This window comes from Balearica regulorum, chromosome 5 (genome assembly GCF_011004875.1).
Source record: "Balearica regulorum gibbericeps isolate bBalReg1 chromosome 5, bBalReg1.pri, whole genome shotgun sequence".
In the NCBI taxonomy this organism is placed as follows: Eukaryota; Metazoa; Chordata; class Aves; order Gruiformes; family Gruidae; genus Balearica; species Balearica regulorum.
In genome coordinates this window covers 29,758,201-29,779,481 of record NC_046188.1, presented here as the reverse complement: position 1 = coordinate 29,779,481, position 21,281 = coordinate 29,758,201, and the positions used below count along the sequence as shown (strand labels likewise).

The 21,281-nt window shown below is 39.6% G+C and overlaps 1 protein-coding gene and 1 long non-coding RNA gene across 4 annotated transcripts in view; one reads left to right on the top strand and one right to left on the bottom strand.

Annotated features, from left to right (window-relative positions):
* LOC142602027 (uncharacterized) overlaps nucleotides 1–21,281 on the bottom strand; it is a 30,495-nt gene that overhangs the window by 8,020 nt on the left and 1,194 nt on the right. Inside the window, exons 2-5 of the long non-coding RNA XR_012835653.1 lie at nucleotides 15,455–15,557; nucleotides 13,901–13,968; nucleotides 9,949–10,004; nucleotides 9,118–9,271 (exon numbers count right to left, since the gene is read on the bottom strand). This is a non-coding gene — a long non-coding RNA (uncharacterized LOC142602027). The remainder of the gene's footprint in view (nucleotides 1–9,117; nucleotides 9,272–9,948; nucleotides 10,005–13,900; nucleotides 13,969–15,454; nucleotides 15,558–21,281) is intronic.
* The window catches only part of NPAS3 (neuronal PAS domain protein 3), a 628,549-nt gene continuing 626,572 nt past the window's right edge, over nucleotides 19,305–21,281 (top strand). For all 3 annotated transcript variants that reach the window (XM_075753987.1, XM_075753989.1, XM_075753986.1), the window contains exon 1: nucleotides 19,305–19,645. In XM_075753987.1, the coding sequence (XP_075610102.1) occupies nucleotides 19,488–19,645 (158 nt within the window). In that variant the 5' untranslated portion in view covers nucleotides 19,305–19,487. The remainder of the gene's footprint in view (nucleotides 19,646–21,281) is intronic.

Genomic DNA, 21,281 nt, shown 5'->3' with positions numbered 1-21,281 from the left:
TTGACCATGATCAGACATACCTCAGTGCCCAAACGTAGGTGGCTAGTGTTGCTTTTGCTACCCAAGGATATCCCACCTGGGCTGTACTTGCCACTCCAGAAGCACACTGGTTTCCCACAGGACCCGCCAGCTCCGTGTATCCCGGGATGACTCAGGGGCCTACAAGCCCATGATAAGGCATCCAAACTGCACCCTAAATTCACTCATCATGTATTTATCCAGAATATCGGAGCTATTGACAACCATAGTTTCAATGAATGGTCAAAAGCAGTATGTGGCAAATAATCACACATTTGTGCTAAAAGGTCAACAGTAGGAAAATGTACAGCTAAAATGTTAATTTTTTTACCATGTCTACATAGTAAAATTTAGCAGATCTACATACACTGTTCTATTCAGTATAATTTAATGCTGCTTCAGTGAGTATTATACATGCTCCTTATTTCCAATACCGCCAATTTCAACTTACAGAAAAGATTTCACAAGTGGAGAATGTCTCTCTTTACAAACCATAAGAAGATATTTAGAGCTGAGGACAATCACAGAAATTTTTCAAGTTACTGTTTGGGTCAGTGTCAAATGTTAAACCAGGTTGTACAGACAGAGAGCTGTAATCCACACACTAGTGCGTTATTAAATTTCTGGAAAGTAATGAACTGGCACTGGAAGTGAAAAGGAAAAAAAGCAGTAATGTGGAATGGCCCCTTATTCAGGAAACTTTGAAAATGTGCAGCCATAATAGCTGTGGTGCAGTTCCTTTAAATGAGACCTTGGTATGCTGTGGAATAAAGTCAAAATAGGAGATTGTGGCATTCCAAGTCATACTGAATAAATGCATACATTGGGCCAAATTGTGGTCTTATTCACAAGGGAACATTTTTTCCCCCCTTTTCAATAAAAAAAAAAAAAAGAGCCGAGAACACTTTAAGATACAGGGCACAAATGTGTAATTATTCTTGGCTAACATGGTAGCTGTTGATCATTTAATGAAACCATAATTACCATATAATGGCAGGGTATTTATATGACAGATTACTACGTTATTACAGGGTAAGTGCATGATTATTTCTGTCCTCAAAATCAGAATAAAAAACACATGGAAGTGGAAAAATAAGTTGAAAAAAGAGGAGGAAAAAATCTGAATTTCCCAATGCTACTCCCATATTGTTACTCCATCCCCACCTCAATCGCACAGTGATGGCAACGGCCACCAGCATTCACGATGAAGCCAAATCTCCGCAGGAAACCTATGCCTGGAAAAACAGCAGATCGTGAGGCTCTTTGCCAAATGGCTACAGCTCTAGGCTTCATTGTGCTTATAGTTCAACTGATTCAATAGCAACTTGGTCACTGGTCTCTTGTCCTCAGAAGACACCATACTCCTGCTTGCTTAGAGAGATGGTATGTACGATGGATGTAAGAATTCACACTGAGAAGTACTTGACTCCTACGCCTTTAGGAGAGAGCAGCGAACTGATGTGGATTTCAGAGTAATACCGGTTTTGTACTGGGTGGAGAAGTTGAATTCGGCAGGACTACGTATGGGCTGAGCACTGATTGGTATGGTTTGAGTTCAGTGAACGCTGCTGGTGTTCACCGCCATGGGGAGTTTTGACGATCTAGTAAGGATTGATTTAAATGGTGAGAAAATACTTAAATGATTCCTTGTATGGGGAAAAAAAGTATTGACAAGTTGTGAATTTACAAAGCTACAGAGAGAGTTTTCTATGCTGAATGCAGTCCAACTCGAGCTTTACAAACAGGATGGCAACTTTCCATGTAAGAGACAAAACTAAATTGTAAACCCATCTGATTCACTGATCAGCCAAGTCCTACCTGGATGTTAAAAGATCTATGCAATCACCTGCTCCACCTGAACCTTGCCTCTGCATCTTCACAGTGCCACTGCAGCTGTGCGGGCGAAGACCAGCACTCCCTGCTTCCAAACAGCACTCACCGAGCCAGTATTCTAAGTTACAAGTTATTGTAAGTAGAAGGCTGTGGCCCTGAATAATAACTTCTGAATTTGATGGGATTCTTAACTCTGGTTTTCCTAGATTTTTATCCAAGAAGCAGCATTGTTGTAACTATTTTCAGTCTTTAGTTATTTCTCTTCCTTTTCCTTCTTGAATGTCTTTGCAGGGAGGGAAAATAGACTCAGGTAAAAGCCACATGCTGTTATGTTTGCTCAGGATTTATCCTATATGTCTGTAAAAGAAATACAGGTTGTAAGAAAAAGAATGTAAAGGCACTAAGAAATCAGTCTGTGTATACTTACTTAGAAGACAGCTATAATTGCAGTACCTTTGTAAATAGCTCCCTTAATAAACTGGTTATTACTCTGAATGGTCAATGATTGCTCATAATTCACTGCTGCTAGGTTATTTCTCTCTGCAGAGAAAAAAAAAAAATCTTTGGTCCTTAAAAGGGTAGTGCACCCAGGATGCCGCTGGGAATTCGGTTACGTTAGAGTCTAACCCTGCTCTCCCTGCAGGCAAACGGAGCCCCAGCACGCTCCCACAGGCAGCAGTGTTGGTTCATGAAAAGCAATAGGTGGGGAGCTGACTACACGCGTCACCTGATAGAGTAACGACTTCCTTAAACTATTTCATTGATACACTTTATTCAGTGTGGTGCCTTTGGTGAACTCCCCCCCCTCCATGTTTACTCTAGATGAACATTAATGAATGAAAGAAGTTTCATGAACTGTACCCTCTGCTTCTGGTATCTCTTCATTACAGGCTGCTTCTGCCTCCTCTGTGGTTTTGGAATTATAAATGGTTTACAATATATTGTCCAAATACTATTAAAGTAGCTCCTGTAGACAAAATGGAAACTAAAGTCAATATTATAAAGGTCTAAATTCAGGAGATTGAAGTGTTAACATTTTTGCCTATTTGGTGTTCTTCATAAAGTTTATTCTTATGAAGTTAAATGTGGCTAGAATCTGAGTTATTTTAATGTTTTGCAGATTAAGTGTATTTATAAAATCTTCTCTTAGGAGTGCTGGTTCCAGAGGAAATCAACAAAAATTACGGTATTCAGCACCAGAACAGGAATAATCCTATTCTTCTTTTGGGGATAGTGATGTTTTGACTATTAACATTTCCATTAGGAAAGTAATCAAAAGAGTTTTATCAGGTTTGTTTTTTTTTTTAAAAGTCTTTATCACTCAACAGGATATCAGGAAACATTTGCCTTCTCACCTCCCCATCTTCCCCCAAATACTCATTTTTGAAAAAAATCTTCAAGTAATCAAATGCTGTGTTACTCTGCAAATCCTTTACAGCCATTATAACGTTGTCCTCAAGGACCCAATTCTTCTGGCGCAGTAAAATTTCACTGACTTCAACCTAACATGGTAGGACTTCAAGCAAGTCTCATGAGGAAGGGCTTTAAAATAAAGTTCAAAACAATTCGTAATTAACTTCTTAGACATGTGCTCTATTTGTCAGCTGTTGTTGTCTGTACTCTTCCTCTTTCATCCACCTCTGAGCAAAGGTCATATATTAGTAATCTTATTTTCAGATTCTCCTGGCAAAAAATCAGACACTCAGGAAATTTTCTCCCAAGCTAAAATAAGTCAACTTCCAGGATTTCAAATTCTGGCAAACCAACTTCTCCAAGGTCTCATAAAAATTCTGGGCTGTTATCTCCATATGCCTGATAAACTTTTTTTGTGATCGTAATTAAAATCGTCTGTCCTTTCTCTGTGGCTTCAGGAGAATGGCAATGAGTCACAAGAGCTCTGAAAAAGCTAGAAGAATAGAGGCTGAAGCTAGCAGCTCAGAATCACTTAGTCTGCTATATTTCACCCACAGAAATGTAGATCCAAAGCACTGCCACCTGCCTCTTAATTCAGGCGACTTCAGAACAAGTCACCGTGGCAGAAGGCTGCATCACAGTTAGCATCAGGAGACAGAGGGAGTCCTGGGTTTGGATTGAACCACAAAGAGATGTAAAGTAATTAACTTGATATGGAACATCGTTATCCTTGTAACACTAATTTTTACTCTTCTTGTATAATCTATTAGAACTTCCCAGTAATATGTTTTCAACAATATCTGAGTGAAACATATTTCTCGAAATACAAGAGCATGTGAAAAGTGAAATGATGAATATATGAGGCACAAAAATGACACTGAAACTTATCGTAATATTATTAAGGGGAGAAATACTTAAATTTCAAAATACAATTTAGAAAATTAGTTCACTTTGACGTTGCTTTATTCTGTAGTATTTGTGATTGCTCTTTATTTCTCAAACCTTGACATCCATTCTCCAAATTTAATTGATTTCCTGTCTTTTTTGAGTATTCTTCAGTTTTGAGGCTTTTTTCGTCACTTAGAGGAAGCTTGCTCAGCAGGTGGATCACTTCCCCAGCTCCTAGAGCCCTGGTCTCCTCCCCTTTTAAAATGAGAATGAATTTCAGAAACGAAATGATCTGATGTTAGAACAGGAGATGCTGGAAGATATAATCTTAATGAAAGCCTTAATAAGCTAATTGTATTCCGGAGGATCTTCTACCTTGGTAATCTGATGCTGAGGGAAGTAAAAATGGATGTTTGACATGTTCCTTGGAAGTTCGGTTCCTCCCTGATGAGTCAATTCGTTATGTAAAACTAAGCAAACGTTCATATGCCCTGGTCCCACCATTCTCAGGATGAATATCATCACCTGCTTCGGCTCCCAAGTTCGGGGGAAAAAGTTGAATGTCACGTGAGAATGACAGCATAGGTCTGAAGCATCAATACGCTGGCTGCCTCCCGAGACTTGATGACCTCGGCACTCTCCGGAGTTCAGAAAACCAAGTGTCTCTGAAGATCTGGATCTTAGGTATCTTAGTATCGCTTTTTTATTTTCAAAAAGATTTGGGTACTTAAAACTATTTGAGGACCTGGATCTAAGCTCTGCACGGGGTCAGGCTTTTTAAGTAGAATCAGGTTTGCTGATCAGAGATGGGATCTCTATCAAACAGCGTGCAGTGCTGCCCTAATAAAGCAAAACATGTATCTACCCTGAAACAAATACTCTAAAAAGAACAAATGCATTCCTGGTATAAGTCTCCTGAAATCAGCACAAAAGATGAAATTAGAAGCAACCTTCTTAGGGAAAATCTTTCATTTTTAATAAATAATATTTCTTCAGTATATAGTAATTTTAAAAGGCTCTCTTTTATCAAATTGATTTTGATTTCATGAAAATATGTACAACTACTAATGTAAGCAGGCTTATCAGTTCAATTTCCTACTGAATGTTCTTTTTGTTAGTTTTCTTTATTTTCTTTTTAGTTTCCTGCTTTATAATTCAGAAGGTTTGCACCATATTCCTGTACATATTTGGTTTGGTGCCCAGAAATGTATTATTTTAACAGGGCTAGTTCATTAAAAGTTATTACTTTAGAGGGGTTCTACCATGCATACATAATTATATATATGCCCTTCTACAATGAACAGTGTGGTAAAGTTACCATAAAAAATTTTGCTTTTTAGGGTTTATCATCTCTACCATTTCAAGTCACATTGATTTGACTAATCCCGGCATCTAACTTTCTTACTTCAATTATTATTTTTTTAAAAGGTATTAAGCTGTCAAAACATAATTGCCATTCTTTCTTCAGTAATATTAATCCTTCAGAAACTGTTGGGACTGTGAATTGTCCTCCCTTTGTGCTGTCCAAGGAAGAAAGCAAGCATAGCTGCTAACACACAGAACCTGTCTCAGCCAAAACCAGTAAGCCACTTTTCATTGACCTGCACAAGGACTGACTGCGATGCGCACTCAAAATCCTTCTCGCTTACTGTATTTTTCAGTAACTCCATGTCACTCTATGAAGAGTTTTTTGAGAACATCTCCAGATATACAACAGAGTTCTTTTTTTCAAGACTTTAAGAAAGATTTGAATGACCAATTTTATGATGACAAGAATCTAAGTGAATTTGTAAGATAAACAAATAAGTAAAAAGAATGACATTTCCTTGCAACTGTCTGCTTCTATGAAGCTGCATCACAAGGCCACGTAAGGGTAGAAAATACTCTACATGACCTTTGCTGAGATTTGGCATTAAGAGACTGAGGATCAGTGCGAGCAGTGTAACAGAGCATTGTACTAGTGTAGCTGGTCAGGAGCCAACATTTCCAAGATGACCTGAAACGCATGTTATATGCTGGTGCGACTTTAAAGTTGCATAAATGTCTTCTGTACTGAGATACTGGATTTGCTTCCTGCAGCTAAGGCAGTATGAGAAAATTCATTGATTACAGTTGAAGGACACAGGACATTTAGCATTTTGCTGCTTCGTTCTCATCATTGCCCACCTGGAGTTCCAGAGGATAGGTTTAAGACTATTTAAGCTAATCTACATTGGCTGACTTTGACTGTTAAAGTCCTATATTGACTGGCTTGCACATACTTTGTTTATCTTTTCTTATCCTATATACAACATCTAAGTTGGCTTATGTCCTTTGTCCCAGTGTTGATGGGACATTAATACTTTCGCTCCAGGGGCTCCACAAGTACAGAATTATTCTGAGCGCAAAGACACTTGTGAATATAAAGAATTAAACATTTAAAGAAACTCAGAACTGCTGTACTTATACTTTAAAATTAAAAATGTTTACAGTATCATTTTTAATCAATGGAAAATAGATCTAGAGCACAGAACACTTTAGAGTTGTGGAGGAAAAAAACAAAACCCAAAACTATACATCAATTATACAATATGTGATCCCTTTGAACTCTTCATATATCTCCTCATAACTAGTTCATATTTGTGTATAGTATTTGCCCATTGACTTTTTTTTTTTTTTACCGTAATGTGATTATACAGTGGTAAGAGTTTGGGGAATGACAGCATCCATGAAATGGTAAAGCAAAGGAAGTCTCTCACTCTGAACTCCTACAAAACAGAATAGGATCTAGTCGTGCATGTGAGTTCCTCTAAACATGTGAGAAGTTAATAGTGATGAAGTTTAAAAAAATGTTGAAGATTCCTTTCCCGATGATAAGTAACTGAATTTATTCTCCATTAGTCATGTGTTGCAAACCCTGTAAGCGTTTTGTGTGTGCGTTTCACTGAAGTGAAGGTATTCTTGCTCTTGTGGCAGAAGACTTGTTTCTTTTGTATTGGGAGAGAAAGGCAGCGAATGTGTTTTTTGCAATTGCTACCCTTCGCATGAGACATCGGACTCCTTCCGCCAAATTCTCATGGCTAGCTAGCAAAAGCAAGAGCTTGAGGCACTGTAGAGAGGGTATAGGATATGCAATATCTTGCCTGATATTTCTCTCTTGAGAACATGCTGTATGATTATGTGAGTTGTGCTGTTAAATGGTATTGTACAATTATGCTAAAAGCCTAGCTGCAACATCTCTTTACAGTCACTCCACTGGTGTCTGTGATACTACTCTGGGTTTTTTTCTTTAATACATTGTGTGAAAGTGATGATACACAAATCTCGTACTTAATATCTTTTTTTTTCTTCACAAGACAAGGAAGTATTGAATGTAATTGCACTGCGTGGGGTTAACTTTCTGTAGCCTGTTCCCTTTGACTTCAGTGGCTTGATATCAGAAATTAATCTCCACAACTTCAATGAGTCTCACTTCTGATAATGTTGGCCCATTGACTTCGATGAAACACTATTAAAAATTATTCTCAATTCACTTGAATACTAATTTTTAATAGTAGCAGACAAATGATTCCACTATCATACTTTTAAGGCCAAATGTCAGACACTTCATAAAGACAAAAGCAAACCTCAATATAGTGCATTGAAAACTTGTTTCTTGTGGTTGCAGTTTGTTGACCCCAGATAAGCAGTACTGAATACTACCTCATATGAAAAAGAAGCATCTTGCAGACTTTTTTGCTAGTTCCTTTTTATAAGCCCCATCTCTGGAAGTGTTCAAGGCCAGGTTCGATGAGGCTTTGGGCAACCTGGTCTAGTGGAGGGTGTGCCTGCCCATGGCAGGGGGGCTGGAACTAGATGATCTTTGAGGTCCCTTCCAACCCAAACCATTCTATGACTCTATGATAAACATTTTTTGGGGGGTGGGGTGAGCGGGAAGATGAAAAACCCAGAATGACACTTTCAAAAACAAATGGATCAGCACTCTTCCTTGTCCTTCATGAAACTCATATGAAAAGTCCAGCATGATATATTCAAAATACTTGTTCATGCTTTTTTTTTTTTTTTTTGGTTATACTTTGTTTTGTGTGGTGTTGGGAGTTTTTGTTTTGGTTGTTTGTGGGTTTTTTTGTTAGGAGTTGTTGTTGTTCTGGGGTTTTGGTTGGTTGGTTGGTTTTGTTTGGTTTATTTTTTTTTTAGGAAGCTACAGAATTCCTCCAAGAAACTGACAGTGGACATAGTTGGGGGAAGGCAAGCATGCTTGCTTGAAATAGACTACAACTCAACTATTACTCAAATTCGTGTCTGAATAAGGTGTGTTGCAATTCTAACCACTATACTGTACTAGAATGCTGCTCTTATTTTTCCTGGTTTCTCAAAGGGAAGGTGTAATCTGAACTGGTTTTTTTTCCTTCCATCCATCCAGATCTCAGGTTTGGTATCTGTTCAAGGCATACACATCTGTTATTTATGCATTACAATTTGCCTTGTTTGAGCTCTTCAGAGTTTGTCATTCATTTAGATTTTTTGTTGTAACCACTGATTTAACTTGAAATCTATCCCTCTACATGCAAGACAATTTTGCCATTTTCCTTCAGAAGCCAGACAATTTATAGATGAGCTCAGACCAAATAAATCAGGCAAGATGTATTTATAGGTCTAATATACCATATATATTAATATATATTTTTAATCACCATCATACTGTCACTCTGCAGAAATAATTAGCTGTGAGCAGGGCATACACATCTGCTATCTAAGCAGATACTATTGCTGGTATCCAGGCTAGAACACTTCAGAACAGCCCGTGTTTAGAGTCGGTCACTGCATACTGCTTGTGTCCATTAGTGATGAGGTGAGCCTTCTTCGTTTCCCTGCACTAATTCACCTGAATGACCGTGTAACTATAATTATCTTTAGACTGAGCCATTTCTCCATGAGAGAACATTTACAGTAATTCTGAACAAAGAAATATAGATTCACACTCACATTAACTTCAGTACTTAGTGGTGGAAAAAGGCATTGACTCAGCTTCTGCTCCACAGCTCCTTTTCTCACAGCGTGAAGCCTCGGGAAATCCTCAGTTTTGCTTTCCAAACAAGGACCGTGTCTCAGTGGTCTCCATTTTGGGTTGATGAGATTTCTGAATATTCATATATGAAAACCAGTGGCTTAACATTCAAAGATACTGTTTGCCTCCCCCCGCCCCCCCCAACTCGAAGTGAAGTTAATGGGAAAGTCAAATTCTAGTTTCCCTATATGATAGTGAGGATTCAACCCTGGATCTCTTTTGAAAGGTTAGTAGCAATTTTATCTTCCTGCAGCATCATAACTGAGCCTAATAATAAATCATTAGGCATCTGCTTGCAAAACTATATTATTTTTTGGATTATGGAATAATGTCTGTATGGTAAAACGAACAATATCGACATGCAGTCCGTACCTGAAGAAATATTGTTTGGTATGTTTGTTATGAAGTGTGGTATGCTAACATTCAAGTTAGCAGGTTTTGCATGTATATGGTATGTATGTTTGTTTCTTTTTTTTTTTCCCCTAAATGCTTGTTTTCCCTGAAAACAATATTAAGGGATATTCTTTCAGTTTTTAAAGATCTTCCTAAATAACAGTGAAGATAGCAGATATTTTAAACTCTATAAATTAAATAATTTAAGTCAGCCGTGTGTGTTCTACTAACCTAACAGCACCATATGAAAGTATGTACAGTCTATTAGAGATAGCAGGACTTTTAAGTAAAAGGAAGACAAAATGTTTTGCAATGTCAAGCATCATCTGTTATAACAACAAGGTCAAAGAGCTTACAGTCTCTCCAAAGTCAAATTATTTTGTGTTATTCCCACTCATGGACTCTTCTTCACCTAAAAAGCAAATGCAAAAGAGTAATGTTAGTGGAAGTAGCAAGGACCCATAATAAGAATACTCTGAAAGTTAAGAATATTATTGCTATTTAAACTGAATATTTCTTCTTCCTATCTTCAGATATGCAAACTTTGAATATTATTAATGTATACCATAGAAAATGTAAGATGTACAATGAGTTCAAGAAAAATCTTAACCTTGGTATTTTTTTTCTGCTTCAGGTGTTTGATATATCAGCTTTATTCATTTTATTAATTCAAGATTTTTTTTGCATATAATATCTTCTTTATTATGCAGATCTTCACCCCTCATACCTCTCCATAAGCTGACAACAGTTGAGTAAAACTGATTAGAATCAAAAATTCAGCTTCAGAAAGAGCAATAGATTATAGTATATTCTAGATAAATCTAGTCGCTGTACTTGGTTGGCATATAGTGAAGGACTGGATACGCAGAAAAGCTGTTATTGAATTGATGGCATAGAAAATATCATGAACTGTTAACAACATTCTTCAACACAAAATTATAACTTTTAAATTAATTCAGTGATTGCATTTGAATATTGGAAGAATTAGTGCTATATAGTCTGGATATGCCCCAAAAGATTGAAAATTAGTTGCACCTGTATGATAGTTTTTATCTGCATATGGTTTAATTATTTTAGGAATACTGATTTAGTCCAGTTAAAGGAAGTCATCTTTCCTTTTATTTTTCTAATGATGAAACTTCCCATGATGCTGCAGACTTTGAAACAAAAACATTTTTCCAGAAAATTGTTGCAGAAATTGAGAAGCTGAGGAGACAAATAGTGATTATTACAAGTTGCAACTAAAAATAAACTCTGTCATTGTGCAGATGTTGTTGCTGTTGTTATAACATCTACTTGTATGAACTCTCTGATACTTCTTTTTGTTCCAGACTGAGAAGACCAAATCTATATTAAAAAAAAAAAATGCTTGAAAATCCATAGGAGTTTTTCTCCAGAATAAAGGACCCATGTCAAAAGACATTATAATTTGGCTGGAGGAGTCCCCTTGCTTTTACTTCTGTATTATGTATGGAGAAGAAAAAGGTGACACTCTTAGCAAGTGCTAACTTTCACCACCCAGACCTATTAATGGAATAGTAAAAGAGTCAATAATTTTTTTTTTAAAAAGTGTGTACAAATAAAGCAAATGCAGTTATTACTGGTTGTCAAGTTAATAAAGACAAATGAGTATCCATCTTGGGACAAAAATAAGAAAGGTATGATAAAGCCTGTTTAATGAATTTTGAACTAAGAGAAATTATAATTTTCTTCATATAGACATGCATATCTACCCAAACTATACATACTTCACAGCTAAATATATGTTGCCTCAAATGTGTAATCAAGAGAATAATGATCAAATTCCATAATATTTAAAAAAGAATATATTGATGACCAGGCAATAACATCACGTGTTTCCTTCAGAGTCCAGAAATTCTCCGTCCAATATGTTGCCAATACCTAATAAAGCAAGTCTCAAAAGTCGCAAAGACATTTTCGATGTTGTCCACTTGTGTATAAAAATGAGATAACGTGATCGAACAGCAGTGAAAAGAAAGTTAGGTAGCCCTTTTGAGCAATTTCCAGTGAATGCAGTATTCCGCTTTATTTAGACAGAAACTACGCTTCCTGATAATGAAAATACCCTTTGTCATGGTGAGAAGACCTACAACCAAAGAACATAAAAGAAACTCACTCTTACAGTTTAGTATGTTCTGAATGTGGTGCAATTTATGGCCAGTCTGTGGGCTACCCTGTCTGTGAAGATGAAAATTAAAATAAAGGTTTAGCAGTGGACTAAAAAGATCTCAGATTATTTTCTGGTTTTCTGGTAAAATTAAACTCCCCAAGGAAGGAATTTTGAAGAGTGAAAATAAGGACACTTGGTTGGGTGCTGCGTGTCACATTTGCTCAGATCTTCTCAATGGTTACTACAGTATGGATAGCAATGACAGAAGTGCAAGTAATGTGGATGGAGGTCTAACTTTGAAGTAAATAAAGCTATCTCTTTAAGGTTCCTGATAGACCATGTGTTAATACTGGAAAGGTTTGTTTGGTTTTTAACCCAAGAGAAGTTTGAAATGGAAAGAGTAAGATTTGAGATGTGTTTAAACTTTGAAGGCCTCCTGTGAATACGCTCAATACTTGAATTTCTTGATTAAGAAAAAAAGGAAGGAATGAATTTGGACAATCAGCTTCTTAACAGTGAGGACTGAAACTGCAGAATAATAAACAGTTGTAAATAAGAACGGTACTCTGTCAGAGATTCCTATCTCTCGACTTGGATACATTTTCAGACCGGCTAGCCTGCATTCAAGTCTTTGACACATGTATTTTCTTACAAGTTTTGATTATTTTTGGTAAAACACTAGGGCCAAAGATCAAAGTATTTATTTCTGAGTCTTATGTATGCTTGAAGTTTCAGAAACTGTTAGCAGAGTCCCAGATTTACATGGCTGCCCACCTGGGACCACGCTATGCAGGAACACAATGCACTATCTTCAGTGAGTGGAAAAATAATGCTGGTGTTATAAAACAGGGGAAAAAAAAAACCCAACTGTGGAGAAGCATGGCTTTAAGGACCTAGCACAGCTTTAAAGTGCACTGGATGCTTACCAGCTGAAAGATGCCAGCTCCCACTTATTACGCTGCTGGTTTTGGTGCTGACTGGGACTTCCAACCTGGGCAGTGAAGGAGGAAACACAGGCGTGGGTAATCTTGTGAATTTTTGTGTTTGGTGTTCACTGCTGCATGACTCAGCACAGCACTGTTGGTAGCTACCAAAGAAGAAAGGCTACCTTGGACTGTACTAAGCTTGTCTGAAAGCACTCCGAGAGAAAGCTCAGTGCTTTTTTTTTTTTTTTTTTGCTGTCTGTATAACTAACTTGGATTTGATACTCAAAAAACCCCAAAGAATTAGGAGAAAGAGAGCATGTTTGGTTTCTGTTTCTTCTGAATTAGAAGGGAATGACTCTTAAGTGAGGGAAAGGATAAGAATCAGTCAAAAATCTTAAGCTGCCTATTGATGCTGTCTTTCCAGGACACACCAACAGCTGCTTCCAAAAATGGTTTTGGTTTAGGGCTGACAGAAGCTGAAATTAAAGGTAAATAAATAAATAAAAGGAAAAAGTGTGTTGACTAGCCCTGTGTCCTTTATAAGTTTCACTTATCTTATGGACGAGCAGGTCCAAAGGGAATTACTAGACCAAAAATCTGAATGTGGTGAAAGCACAGGATAATATGCTGGTATCTCTTAGAAGCCCCGGAGATAAAAAACATCTATGTGATTTGTTTTTCCACTTTCTTGAATTAAGCTTCTTATCAGGCTGTGTGGTATGAATCAGGTTTTTGTGGAGGTGGAAGCTGCACAATTTAGTTGTGGTCTCCATGACCCCAATTTGATGCCAACGAAGTAGCAGATTACTCTACTTTGGAGGCATAACACTGATCTTGAAGACAAGGGAAATGGATACACAAGTGCTAAAACTGCCTGGAGGAACGTCACAGATTACACGCTCTCTGCAGAAGCAGGTAGAGTCTGGAAAAGCTGGCTGGCTGCCCCTTGATCTTCTGTTCGAGCTGCTAGAAAATTTGTGGGGGATCAACACTGCAGGAAACCTCCGGTGCTAACAGATAGCTCATTCACTAAAATTTGGGGCCAGAGCAAAGTATACAATGCAAGAGAAATTGACTTTAATACCAATGTTCCAGCCTTGGAAAACGAGCTATCCTTTGTCACGACGCAGTGGGCCAGAGGCGCTCTCTTGCTTTCACATAGAGAGCGAATTAGGCTGGCTGACGACAGAGAAAACCCGACACTGCGTCCTGAGACAGCTTAGGTGGTCAAAACAGAGCCTAGGTACGTACTTGTGGGCACGCGAGCGACGTATCGGTCTTTCTCCACTGTGGACTCTCCATCCTCGTCAGGCGCTCAGCTGCCAGTACCAATGAGCGAGATCCTACGATCAGCCTCAGACCTTAGCTGTGTTTTCCCGGTGGCGGCGCAGTGTGCTAATCGCTGAGCCATTGGGATAGCCCTGTAGGGCATTCTTCTAATAGTTTTTCTAGTTCTTCCACTGATGTCCTTATACATCTTTTATGATTTCGATAGTGATGCTACTTTCCCCAGGCACTTTCCTTCTATCTTACTCTCCGCTTGCTTTTCTTTTGAATACAGGGGGGAGGGGGCTACCTTAATCTTGCCCTTCATTCCCAGCGCAACCTTTCAGAAAAGACATTTCTCTCATCCGCTCTTCCAACCCTGAGTACACGTCAAGGAATTGTAAAGATGGAAAATATTTGAGTACTTCCTATGTAAGTTTTGATGGTCTTTTTCCTGACTTCGTGTTCTATATAGAGGTTTTTCTTCCGAACGGATGAACAGCCAGTTCTTTGTGATTTAAAATTAAACTCCAAATATTTTCTTTAAACTGCACTCATTGCTTTTACAAAGGAATGAAAACAAAATGCAGCACATGACATCATTTGAAGGAGAAAATTATGTTATCTTATATAGTTCTAGAAAGAAACTGTATTTTTTTAACTGCAGCTCTTCTCTAATGTACACTGCTGATAAACAGTAAAAAGGAATTCTTTCCTAACTATATATTTCTCTCGCATTATACATATATAAATTCCTTTGGGAATAACTTTAGCAATATAACTTGAGATATGAGGTAGCTGATATATGTGAAGTATTAATATGAAAAATATTTTCACTGCATATATGTTATAAAGCTCTTGGAATACTACAGGTAACAAAAGTATAGGTCAGTTAAAGAGTTTTCTTATCCCTGTTCTTCCCATAATTTTTTTCCTGCAGGTCTATCTTCTCTTGTTTTCTTCTCCTCTGTTATTTTCATTTCCCTCCTCATCGTCCATTCACTATTATGCAGGGTGCCTTTTGAGGAGCTTCTTTTGCTTCACACTGACAATACATATTGGTAGCAGCAACTGAAGCAACAGTCAGTGGACACTTGTAGAGATGGCAAGTTGTAAAATAATAAATCGAATATTTAATGCTCAGACAGAAGATGTGGACTTTATCTACACTTAATGGGTGGGGAGGCTGATTACTCATTCATAGCTACGCCACTTGTGAATGATGAGGTCACCCCTATCTCAGGAAGATAAATGCCATATCCTGTTATGACATATTCCTTTTATATAAAATTAGTTCAATTTTCTCACTAGTGAGGAATCAGTATAACTAAAAAAAAAAAAAATCGCTTCAAGATAAAGGCATTTTTCTACTGTAATTCATTATATATCCTATTTTCATTTTATTTTATTTCTGTTCTGTTTTGTTCTATCTTATCCTGTTCTACGTATAGTATTTTACTCTCTACCTAAATGATATCTGACTAAAGTGAAGCAAAAATTAGATGATACAATGAAGCTTTGTAGCATTCTCTCTCATACCTGTCACAGGCTCCTTCCAACAGCAGATAATGAAAATTCAAAGTCAAACCATTTAACTTTAAGTAAATGGAAATGAATTTCCAGAGAAGAGATATTTTTTCACCTGTGAAAGAAAGGAACAGTAGTACACTGACAATGTGAATAAAGATATAATATATAATTGTGATAGAGAGGTATATGTAAAGCATAAATATTAAATGTTATTGTATTACACACTGTCATGTGTTTTTAATTTTTATCTTTACTATGTTTTTGCCTAAGAGAGGAAGGTCTACAGTGAATTGTTAGAAACAGCAGTACTCTATTAGAATATTTCTTAGCTTGATCAATACTAAAGCAACTTGCAGAATATCCTACAATAGTATATGGTATTGAGAGAAAAACTCTGTCACTTAGACACCAGAACCTGTCAATAACTTGAGCAAAATGAGAAATAAACTAAATTAAAAATATTGGGCTTAATTCTCATCTCATTTACACTAGCATACTGCACTGAATTAATTTAAATCCATCACGGGATGTTGTAGCACTGGTGAAAATGTGGCAAATTGGGTCCACGCTATCTAATATGGCACAGAGTATAAGCTTGACGAGAGATATTTTCCTCGGTGTATAAAATAAGTCTCACACATTCTTACTGGACTTTACCATCATGATTAATTTGGGGAAAAAAAGATACAAACAATCAAAATGGACTTTTCTTCAGATATGAGATAATGGGTTTTTTTATTTGATATCTTTTAAGGGCTATGAGAAAGAAAATGCTTCTGTATTCTGTAGACATTCACAGACCTACCTTTGAATCCTGCTCATCTTACAGCATACAAAACTGTTTGTCAGTAGTTCCACTGACTCAGTGGGACTCCTCGTGCAAGCAAAGTTATCAAGACTGACTTTTCAGTTACATTAACACTTAAATTAAGATATTCATCAATAGCCATAAAAATCTTATTAAATATCAAGAGATCCTGGTTCTGCCTAGGCGGATGAAAAGCAGTGACTTTCAGGACTAAGCTGAAGCAAGCTTGGCTAAAGGCAGGCTCTCTGTCCTGTCTGTCCCTTTGAAACATGAAAATCTCCTTAGAGTTGCCACTGTAGAGCAGAGTGACAATCAATGGATGGGGACTTCGACATGATTACATCCACTCTACTGCCTGGCCATACATTGACAGACAAAACTACTGTAATGGAGTGATCATTTGGAAAATGGCTACTGCCCACATTTAAATTCCTTTCAGTGTTATTCCATAGCCAATTAGAGTGGTAGCCCAGCCTATATTCATGCCAGTCTTGTACTATATTGTAAGAAAAAGGAAAGGAGCAGCTCAGAAGTCTTTAATTATTCCTCCAGCCATTTATTGACCTGCTCTCTAAAGGCCATATACGGGCCTTCATCTGCATGCAAAATTCCTATTGACATCACTGGGAGGGCCACAGGCAGATGGAGGGTACTTTGTAAACCTTACATTTTAAATACGTTGCAAGAGAAAGACACAGAATTTGTAGTCCTTTAAAAAAGTGAGCAGCTTTATCTAATATTGCTCTTTAAACATGGAGTCTGAATAACATTTTTCCTAGCAATAACCTCCCTCCTCTTCTCCGCAAGCTATCTAACCTACACGTTTCTGTAAAGTCTTCATATTTAACACTCAAACAATTGATGTCCCTATAGTATAAACAGGGTAGATAATGAATATAAGTGGGATAGAAAATTAATCCTACTTGCGAGGAAAGAGAGTCATAATTCACTTAGGCTTCTCAGCTCTTACGTTATGAGGTCTTCAGCTAACTCATGGGATCCATTCCACATCCCACAGATGCTCATTATGAATTCTTTTTATGTGCAACATGTGGGGACTAACCAGTTTCATATCTCCTGGTATTAGCTGCAATCCAAAGCATTTTGTATTAAAACAGAATGCAAACACAGATGCTATTTAATACAAAGGATTTGAATGCAGTCTCTGTTTTAACATAAAGTTGGTGTGTCTTAATTTGGTTTGGAACAGCAGTGGAAAGAAAAGTCAAGATAAGAGGATATTGTTAGATTAGGAGCCAAGCTATGATTCCAAGAGACACACAGTTGCATGGGAAAAGAGGGGACTGGCCCAGGTGACAGCTTTGATTTATGGAAGTAAAGGTTACGATGCCTTTGGAGTGATGGGGCAGCCTGGGCCATCCGCCCCCTTCAGAGATGCTGCCATAGCCTTTCCAACACCATGCGCATTCTGGAGTGCAACCTGTATTCTGTCCCATGCAACTCCTCTCGGTATGAGCCTCGGTTTCCTCAGAAACCAGTCAGCAGTACAGCTGGTGTTTGTGTAAGGTGCACTAACACGGTGCGTTACTTTCTTCCCTAGCTGTCCACTCACTAGGCTGGCAAAGGGTCCAGTTCTCCCCCCTCCATGCGCGGCTCTTTTAGCTCCAGCAACCAGCGGCTTGGAGCTACAGGTCCGTGGTTTCGGAGTCACGCCAGATGCGGGGAGATTTGGTGGGACCCTACTATGGGAGGGGTCCCTTTTTCTCCCGTTCCCCTGCTGCCCTTGACTCGGCACGCCGCTCCTCTCCTCTCCTGCCCTCCGGGACGGGCTCCTCACCCCTCGCCTCCCGCTGCAAGGGAGGAGGGGACACAGCGCAGCCCCGGGAGCACCCGCCGAGCATCATGGCGAGGAGGACTCGTGTGTCCGTGCCCCCTTCCGCAGCGGCTGCGGCCCCCACGTCCGCAGCAAGGCGGGGGAGTTGCCCGGGGGAGGGCGTCCCGCCGCCGACCCGCGCTCCCCGCCCAACTTTCCGCGCTTCCCTCCCCGCGTCCGCTCCCGCGCAGCGCCGCGGCCGGGCGGACCTGGCGGCGGGCGGCGCCGGCCGGGGCAGGGGCACGGTTCCGGCGGGTTGGCGGAGCCGCGCACCGCCGCGGCTCGGGATAAGCACTTGGCGGAGGTGGAAGAAGGCTAACCCGCCCGGAGGGCAAGGCGGTGAGGGGTCCGCGCAGCCCCCGGAGTGGCACAAAGGAGCCGCGACGCTGCGGCCGCGCGTCCCGCGGGGACGGCTGGGGACGAGCCGCCCTCCTCGCCGCTGCTGGTGCGGTGCGTGCCGCGCCCGGAGGGGAGCTTTGCAAGGGCGGGTTGCGCGGCTCTCGGCGGTATAATTGATATGTTGAAGCAGCAGTAGGGATCAGTGCGTGCACACACACCACACACCTTACAAGTTTGACTAGCAATAACATTGCTGCACACTAGGAGGGGAGGAGAGTCAGCTCCCTATAATAGGGAACAAACTCTGCCATTGCACAAAAGCGGCGCATTTCCTCGCTTGTGAAAACCGTCCCTTCATAGAAAGAAAAGAAGGGGGGGGGGGGGGGGAACCAAAAGCAAAAGCAAGTTACCAAGAGCAAGAACTTGTGCTGCAACAATCCTCCACTCTTCCTCTTCTCCTCAGGACTCTGGGAGCAGGGATATTCCTCCCCCTCCCCCCCGCACAGTTGGCGCTAGCCCAGACTGTGGTCAGCCGCCTTTATTATTACTTCATTGAGACAGAGAAATCCTCTAAGACTTGCATTTTGGGTGGAGGGTGGGGGGTGGAGGGACGAGAAGGAGGAGGGAAAAAAGGCAACATTTGCTGCTCATCATTTTCACTGCACCGCTAAAGTAATTGCGCCCCCCTCTCTCCTCCCTGTCCCTCCTCAGCTTGGATTTTTCTCTTCTATCTGCAGCTCCAGTGGTATTAGACGTACCTTTTTTTTTTTTTTTTTTTTAACTGTAGCTCTGATATTCCACCCTCCCCCCCCTCCAATCTTCAGGCGTTGCATGTTTGCAATTCGGTAAAATCCCCCCCCCCCCCCTTTACCCCCCAGCCCCCCCAAACTCCTCTCAATCTCAGCCCAGCAGCTCACATCAAAGCGCCCTTCCTCACTCACAGTGGCCGCCACTCACTAATGGGATTGCAGTGTGCCTGGCTCTGCTGCTGCAGCCGCCGGAGGGAGAGTCGCTGCTGCTGCACCTCTTCGCCGAGACTCGCCGGGTGCTGAGCCGCGGGGATGATCAGGATCTTCCCGGATTTCAGCGTGCAGGTGACGGCGGCGGCGGCCGGCGGGGCGGCCGGGGGGGTGCCGGCGGCGCCGGGCATGGGGCGAGCCGGCGCCGCGGCCAACGGCAACCCGCAAAACGTCCAGGGCATCACCTCCTACCAACAACGGTGAGCACCGAGTGGGAGAGGGGTGTGCGGCTCTTCCTGAGGCTCCCTCACTTGCTTTTTCTTTGTGCTTTTGTGTTTCTTTGTTTTCCCCTGTTTTTTTTTTTTTTTTTTTTTTTTTTTTAAATATCTCCTTGCTATTTGTTGGGGGGGAGCTTGGTTGGAGGGGAGGGTTTTTTCTTTCTTTCTTTTCTCTTTTTTTAAAAATACACCATCTTTTAAAATGCACTGAGAAGTAAACACAATCTCCTAGTTTTGTCTTGGATGAGCTGGAAAGCAACAATAGAAAAAAAAAAAAAAAAGAAAAAAAAAGTGAGACCCCGGCAGCGTAGCTTGGCTGCTGCAAAGTTTGGGATCCCGTCCGCTCATCCTTTCTAAAGAGGAATTTCTCAATGTCAATGCCTTGTGCAAATCCCAGTGTGTGGCAGCCAGGGGGATAATTGATCATGGTATGCTGATTGATAATTTGCTTTCAACCAAGAAAGAGAACAATTTTCACTTGGGGTTGCACACTTGCAATTCCACATTGTAGTTTAACAGTATTATCATGTCACCTGTTACTACAGGGAAATATAGCACGAAACTCAGCACTGATATTTTTTAATCTTAAATGCATTCTAATGCAAATGCAGGAAATTCACAGAGAGCGCCTTTAGGAAGCAAAGCGTAGAAAGTTGGCAGCAAGTCATAATGAAGTTTAAAGACCTTCCCCATTCCCCCTAACAATTCATCGATATGTGCTGATACTAACATGAAGCTTAATTAATTACCTGACATTTCTTTGTGTTTCTACGAGGCAATACCTGAACTTTGAATCTGTTAGTTTTCTCTAGCATAAGCTTATAAACAAAGCCGAATCCTCAAAAAAACTAGATGACAACAGATAAATGTAGGCTGAAATCGGAACAAAACATTTACGTTTCTCTAAATGCAATAAAAATGGCACTGTCCCAAGTATCTTGCTTTCCACTATTGCAGTAAATTAAATACTGAGAAAAAATGCGGTATAATCTCAAATATCCAAACTAAATATCTCTATGATGTAAAAGAAAAAAAAAAAAACATAGGAAGTTTCAGCGTAATATTTCAAACTTAATTGGTTTAGGAGCCAGATTTAGATAATTGACCATTGCCTGTTTTGTTGTTCAGCAACTTTGAGTTGCTTCCTGTAGTTTTGGAAAACACATGATGTATTTTTCCCTTTCATGCCCATGATAGAAAACGTTAGGTGGTAACTTTTGTAGATTTTAATAAATGAAAAATTAATAGGAAGCTGATACTCCTGAAATAATCCCTGATGATGCCTAAGCACTTTCTTAGCTGGGTAACATTTGAAACTAAGCACGAGTCTTGTTTTGCTCAAGCAAACACACCGATCTTTCATATATATATATATATATATAAAGATTGTGAGAGATATAAAGAATGGATTAAAGTTTATTTCTTTTCATGGTTTCTGTATAATTTTTGTCGCTTATAAAATATTTAAATTACAATGGAAACTGACGGACACTTTAACGAGGAAGTACAGGCAGCAATCACAATAGTTTAGTCTGTGAAGTGGGGAAGTCAAGGGTCAGAAATGTCAGATTGGCTTTTAGACAAATGAAAGAGACCTCTGGAGACTTTAAGTTAAACA